The 7,259-nt window shown below is 47.0% G+C and overlaps 2 protein-coding genes across 2 annotated transcripts in view; one reads left to right on the top strand and one right to left on the bottom strand.

Annotated features, from left to right (window-relative positions):
- The first annotated feature begins 798 nt into the window (after positions 1-798).
- Positions 799-4,952, top strand: BDBG_04794 (uncharacterized protein). Its single transcript, XM_031721843.1, has 3 exons — positions 799-1,824; positions 1,961-3,821; positions 3,889-4,952. Exons 1-2 carry the CDS (start codon positions 1,613-1,615, stop codon positions 3,795-3,797), a joined length of 2,049 nt encoding a protein of 682 aa, XP_031578334.1. The 5' UTR covers positions 799-1,612; the 3' UTR covers positions 3,798-3,821; positions 3,889-4,952.
- Positions 4,953-5,241: 289 nt separating this feature from the next.
- Positions 5,242-7,259, bottom strand: part of BDBG_04793 (uncharacterized protein) — a gene marked incomplete at its 5' end in the record, with an annotated part of 2,978 nt that continues 960 nt past the window's right edge. Inside the window, one exon of the mRNA XM_031721842.1 lies at positions 5,242-7,240. Coding sequence (XP_031578333.1) covers positions 6,903-7,240 — 338 coding nt within the window. The 3' untranslated portion in view covers positions 5,242-6,902. The remainder of the gene's footprint in view (positions 7,241-7,259) is intronic.

The raw sequence follows: 7,259 nt of genomic DNA, 5'->3' as shown, positions 1-7,259 counted from the left end.
CAAGCACGAGACTTTTAGGCTCACCATCAGCTTCGGAAAATCAAAATATTTGGTAAACAGAGGCGACAGGTACCCGGCCGTCTCGGTAGCGGGAGGCGCGGCGACACACACCTCCCCCTGTCTCTACCCCCTCTCTACCCCCCCTTACCACCTCTACCACCATCACCGCCTCTACCGCCTCATAGCCCCCTCTACCACTTCCACCCTCTACCCCCTCTACTGCCTCTATCACTCTCTCCTCCTATCACTCTCTTCCACCCCGTATCACCTCTATCATCATTATCAGATTAATCAGAGTCATACAGACTGCAGAGCCAGCTGTTCAATCCCATCTGAATTCAAAGAGATGCACATGACATCACATGAGATCATGTTACAGAGAATTTAGCAGTGCATGCCATGAACACAGAGATTAAAAATGAATATAGAGAAAAGTATAAGGAATGTAAATACTATAGAGAATATATGAAAAGAGCAGAATGAAAAAAAGAAGGAAGATTTGAAGATTGATCTGAGCTGTATGAGTCAGAGCATTCAAATATTTTTGATGGGTGTGCACATGGAAAAGTTGGTTTTTCTATATTAATAAAGAGAGAGACTAACTTAACCTTGGAAGCCATCAGCCATGCCTGCCTTGTTCTTCCGACGCCTGTTGTTTCTTGTTTCAAGTTGGAGCCGGCAACTTTCCAGATCCGTAATCCACATCTTGAAGCGGAATGGAGGGCCAGGACGCTGGGCCAGATGCGGTTAGTGTCCACCTGATAATCACGTGGAGTGTTTGTGATTGGCAGATCCCCTCGGCTATCCGTGTCTGCCAAGCCCTGTTCCTGGACCAGATGGCCAATAAGGGAAGGCGACACAACCGGCGCTATACCTGAACGGTACTAGGGCGTTCACCTTGTGTCCCCTAGCCCGCGAGTCTCATCTCGTCTCGCCCGGAACAGTGCTGGACAGCAGACAACGTGACCGGACTAGCTGGATTCATCGACACCTCGCTCAGACCTTCATTTCACCTTCATCTCACCAACCTCCCTCCCTCCTCAACCTCGCTGGTCCTTTTTCCTTCTCCTACTCTTCTTCTTCTTCTTCTTCTTCTTCTTCTTCTTCTTCTTCATCCGCTCTCTATCGTCTTCCCACTTGGGAACTTCCACTCCTTTGGTCTGCTGCTGTTGTCGTCATTGTCGTTTTTGGCGCTTATTATGCCCTCCACGCCGCTCCTTTGACCACCACCCAACATTGCCCAACTCCCTATCGTTCGTTTGCTCTGTTCTGGTCGCCGTGGCTGCGTCTCGTCCTACTTATTGCTCTTCGTAATCGACAAACAATCCTTCCAATATTCCCCCCCCCTCCCCAACCCCGCCGCCCGTGTTACCTCCTTCTACTGCAAGGTTGCTTTGCTTATGTGAACGTGACACTGGCATGGGATAAGCCGCTCCTTTTGGGTCACAATAATATATCAGTCAGACAGCCGCGTTGATTCGGGGCTTCTATTCCAGTCTTGAAGAAGAAGGAAATAGGACTGATCTGATTCCTTTCACAAGAAAAAAAAAAAAAAAAAATCTATTCTCTTCCATATTTATAACTCGTCTCTCGAAAGAGAGAATACCGAGTTATGCATGGTCACAATCACTTCCATAGAAGGGCTCATCCTCCTCCCACCGCCGTTGTCGCGCCTACCTTGCTCCTGAAAAGGGCTCCCGCAGCAGATTCCACCTCGGCCGCAGCCACACCCATAAAATCATGTGGCCCCGATGACACCACAGGAGTGTGCGAGAGACCCTCCAGCCTATCTTCCACCACACTCCCCATCGTTCTAGGAGTGGTGTATGTTCCCTTGTGTTTTTTTTTTTTTTTTTTTTTTTTTTTCTCTTAAAAAAAACTGAAAAAAAAGAACCTTCCAACTTTTTCAGGGGAATTTATAAGAGTTAGAGGAAGAACCACAGCTAATTGTGACGTATAGTATCCCCCTTGTCACTGCGATTGTCGTACTCCTCATTTTGCACCGTCGCCATGTTAGAAAGTTACGATTTGAAGATGCCAATGATAAACACAAATCTCTAGATTTCGGTTTGGATATTGTCCCCTCGGGCAACAAAAAGGGTCGGCATGGTCGGAAGGGTGGAATGGAAATGACCACCACTGACACGGCGGAAAAGCCTACTGGAAGGAATCGTGGTCTTTCTTTAGATATCACCATGACCAGTCCGTATCTCCTCCCTCCAGGTCTCAATGGCTCCCAGGACTCGCTACACTCCTTGTCAAGAGCTGCTCATGCAGATGATGACAAATACCGCACTGCGGCAGCCTTTTCCCCCAGCGACAATGGATCTATGCGGTCATTTCCCGGCCACTTTAGGCCGTTCCCTGATGATTCTTCCAGTTTTACCGGCATGAGTACTCGACATGCTCCAGCCGGTGATGAGATGCATGCTAATCTCCTCACAAATGCACAGCGCATGTCCAGAGCGAGTCCTCCTCATCATGGAAATGACACTCATTCTATAGGGTCAAACCAGAGCCACAGGAGCCCTCCACGCAAGCCAGCAACACCCACCCCTAATATCGTATCCGATCGATCTGGCATCCATTCTCCGGACCGCTCACTTGTGCCCCAAACTACACTCACACCTGGAAGCGAGCTCAGGAAGAGTAATGATTACCTGGGTGCTCTCATCCAACGAGGTACCACTCCAGTGTCCGGTGACCATAGCGAGCCCCCTCCACCACAAGGCCAAGCCGTTTCTCAGAATACTCAAGCCGATGAATTGCATCTGACGACAATGCCTGCGGCTTCTGCACCTTCATATGTTCTCCCAGCTCCTGACAATGACCAGCCCGAATCAAGTTCCCACCGGCAGTCGCAGTCGCACTCTCACGCCCCGGCCTCGACCTCGGTTCCGACTCCGGCTCCGGCCCCAACCTCAGCCCAAGCATTGCCTCGCATTTCTCTTCCATCAGATGATGACGAAAGCGACTATGGGGATGACAAAAGAAACTCAACCCTAGTTCTCCCGCAGGTGAACATTGACGCCCCAGAACCGAACACCCCTCAACCAGGCGAGAAAGCACGTCTGTCTACTATGTACGGTCTCCCAGATGACCAAGGGTACAAGTTCGACACCCGACGTCTGACAGTCGGCATCCGCCCGCTGCCACCAGAAGACCCATCTGACAACCCTGAACAACGGGCCAATCGCATCCGATCCTTCTACAAGGAGTATTTTGACGAGAGCAACAAACCTGCTGCTCCGCAAGAGGAATATTACGAAGACTACGGCCAGGATGACTATCACGAAGACATGCCGTACGATCCAGGCTACCACCCTGACCCCTACAACTACGGAGGCGGCGGTGATGACATGGGTTTCTACCCTCCAGAACCAGCCCCGTTCGCCCAGCCCGTCGGTCGCCGCGCCATGACCCCACCGCCCCGAATGCCGCCAAATTTCTACGCCCAGCCACCGCGCCACCAAGGCGCCTCGTCCGCCTTTGGCTATGCAGCAAGCCACAGGACATTCTCCTCAACCTCCGGTGACCCAGGCCCTCGTGCGTTCTCATCGATATCTAACCGGGGACCGCCAATGCCCCGGAAACCTCAACTGCCGCCACCAGGTCCCCTCCACATCCTCCCCAGCGCGCACAAGCTCAAGGATGACACCATGATTCTTCCCATCGATTTCGCTCCTGGTCCCACCGTCAAAGAACGTAAAGCAGGTCGTTCTGAGACGCGTCAGGGGAGGCCTACGACCTTATGTCCCCGTGCGCCCGGCACATATCCCCTTGGCGTCTTCATATGATGATCTCGCAGCCGTGCCTAGTCCGTAAGTAATCCTTTCGTCTCATCAAAGAAGCACTAATGTATATGTATACTAAACAATTTTCGCCCAGTCATGCGCTTCCGCAAAATCCGGCACCTACACTGCCCTCGACTTTCGCAACACCCCCTCGCTTCAGAAATGCCGAAACAGCCAGTGACTCAGAGAGCATCCGCAGCAACCGCACCGGCGTCTCCGCAGCACATGCGTATAATATCCGCGCTGGTGGTATCGGGTTAGTCGTCTGCCGCCTGAAGCTGCCGGGACGGGTGCAAGATATTACGTCAAATTTGAAGCCCACGTGGGATATGAAGACGTAGGAGTTTTAATTTTTAATTTTTGGTTTGGGTTTTTTTTTTTTTTTTCTTTTTTTTTTTCTTAAATGGGTTTGATATTTCGGAAACCCTTTCGCATTTCCTTTGCCGACAATTTCAAATTTATTTATCGTGCTTCTTGCTTCATTTATGTTTGGTGCGGGGGTTGGGTGTCCCGTGCTTCGCTTCCTTCATTTCCTAATTTGAACCGTGGTTGCCTGGGCCTGGTTTCTATATATTCGTGGGCCCTATGGAAAGTGGTATAGGTGAGGGCTCGAGGCCGAAATGGTGAAGGCTGTGGGTAACGGGGGGGGGGGGGGTTGAATATACGTTTCCGTATGTGTGTGGGTGTGAGGGCCGGGGCGCGTGTGTAATGATCTAATCTTAACTAGAAACATATCTTCTTTTCACATACTTCTTGCTTTATCGTTTATATGTCTTATTTGATGCTGTGGGCCGGATCCATAGTGATGGGTGAGAGGCGGAAGGCAGAAGGGAGGGGGGGGACACTTCATTCATTTTTTCTAACTTCCACTGCCATTGCCACCCACTATCCTATCCATCCAGCAAATTGTCTGTCTAATTGTCGTGTGGTCGGGGGATATGGGAAATTGACAAAAATAAACAAAAAGGAGGAAAGGAGAAATAAACAGGACTGGAAATAGGGGGGGAATGGTTATTTTTTCTTCTCTGATTTTTCCAATGTTTTTATCCCGCTCATTTAGTTACATATAACTAGAGGCTGACTATGTCTAATGACTTTTATATCTACTAGAGAAAATAACAAGATGATTAATCTATTTTTATTTTATCTACCCCATAATATATAATATGGATATATTCCAATCCACTGCATAAAAACATGACAATAATAACAATGGGGAAAAAACACATGTGTTTGAGTCCACAGATTGATATAGTGTGAGTGTGAAGTGTTATATGCAGCTGAAATGATTGCTGCTGATGAGCATCATCTCTCTATCTCCCTTCTCTAGAGCTAGCTAGATAATTCATAGAGTCTACAGTTACATATACATACAATACAATCAGTTACATATCAGAAAATATTACATCTCTCAGTGACTTGAAATGATCTCAGTGAGCTTTAAATCACATCAGGGGTTGATACATTCATTATTATTTACATAAAGTGGTCTCTTCATGGGATCTTAGCAGACATTATGTAACTACACAGGTCATTCTTGAAATAACGAACAAGGATGTGCATACTGATATACATAGTTACACTGAATGATTTTCACTCCTCTGACTGTCTACTATCTAGGTAACTTATGATATGTTTCTTTTTCTCTTTTACATTAACATTGACAGGGAATGAATGGGTGTAAGAAACTGAACACAAACGCAAACCCAGCTCAGCAGACAGATTATTTACATCATCTATCTCACTTTTTATGATTAACTAACCAACACATGCAAAACTGTAGAGTTACTTACACACGCACCTGGCTAGTTTTCATCCTAGGGTTAGAGGGGAAGAAAAAGAAAAAAGTCAATTGTTTTCAAAAAGCCGCGTCGGGCTCCATTCTTTCATCGGGAATCAAACCTCGTTTAATCATGACGGGTAGTGAAATTGTATCGAACGTGCTCGCGGTCCCGGGGGTGATGTTTTCTTTCGTACGACGCTATGCTATCATGGACTGATATTGGAACTATTACGATATATTATACCAGACAGATACTATAAACAAACATATATGCGATTGATGAGAATTATACAAGAGACTTGGGGGAACGGGAGTGCCCGGTGCGGTATTTTGAATACATATAGAGATGAGTGTAAAAACCGAATCAAATCATTACTATTTAAATAATGGGAATATACTCGTAGATACAAAAAAAAAAAAAAAAAAAAAAAATCAATGGAGAGGCAAACACAAAGCAAAGACGGGGCCAGGTATTAAGATGGGACGAGACGAGGTGATACATGTTAAAACATGAGAGGGGAAATGCGGTGGATGACTTTTGGAAGAGAAGATTGAAATGAGGCATAGTAGAACGGTTCCGATTGTGATGGTGATGACGGCGTATGAGGGCAAAAGGAAATAAAAGGGGTTGGAAGTAATAAATTGTGTGTTGGATATAGATAGGTACAGTTATATTTAAAAAGAAATTAGGAGCAGCCAGGCCGAACAAAAGAAGGGAGATAGATAATTGGGGGAAAAATATATATATAAAATTCTGTAGATGAGAAGGATATGTAGCAAAAAGGTAAACGAGATACGCGAGAGGAAAAGGAGGGTCCAGGTACTATGGGTTTGGTATACTTGCTTTTGAAGAGGTTTAGAAGCGGTATCAATCGATTAAGGATGGATATCGGTATGTCATGCAAAGAGGTGCCTATTAATTGGCCTTTTTTTTTTTTTTTTGGTTTTTTTGTTCCTCTGAGGCGGGGAAGTTGGGTATTCGTTTCGACTTAGTTTTGCAATCATGCGGCTACTTTCGAGGCTTTTTCGCTGAAGAAAAGGTAAAAGCCCCAGACCTAATTAGAATGGGGGAAGGCGTTCGTTCATATTGACCTAGGCCAGAGACGGACCGGGAAAGGAAGGTAAGGGAAAAAAGTAAGTGGCGGCGGAAATGATCTACTCTCCAGACCAGGTGGATAATGTGTTCCAAGTAGGATGGTAAATAGAAAAAGCAAAATCAAACGGGGAGGGACTAGCAGAATGGACTACAATGTAAAAATAAAGAAAGAAGAAAAACACGGCTAAACGCAAGGAAAGACAGTCGAAAGGCAGGAACCGAGAAGCCCCTAAAAGTTCTGCGCTATTCCCGCATTCCCTTGTTGCGGAAATACAGATGGATTTTCGATTCGCGTATTCCGTCTCGCTTGTACGTCGCGGATCACAGGTGGTGCGCCATAAGGGTTGTCCACGAAAGGACCTCCAGGTTGCCCGGCTCCGTCGGTGTAGTACGGGTCATCATAATATTGCGCCGTACCGGGTGCGACACCGGGCACGGGAATATCGTCCGATATGTCCGAACGGTTTGCATTGGAATAAGCGGATGAAGCATTTGATGGCCCGCGATGGACAATATCATGAGAGTTGGCATTGTGGCCTAGCCTCCCCGCAGCAACAGGGTCGAGTCCTGAATAGTCACCAGAGTG

The sequence above is a fragment of the Blastomyces gilchristii genome, assembly GCF_000003855.2.
Source record: "Blastomyces gilchristii SLH14081 genomic scaffold supercont1.8, whole genome shotgun sequence".
Taxonomy (NCBI): Eukaryota; Fungi; Ascomycota; class Eurotiomycetes; order Onygenales; family Ajellomycetaceae; genus Blastomyces; species Blastomyces gilchristii.
The sequence above is the reverse complement of the archived record's forward strand: the minus strand, read 5'-3'. Positions and strand labels throughout refer to the sequence as shown.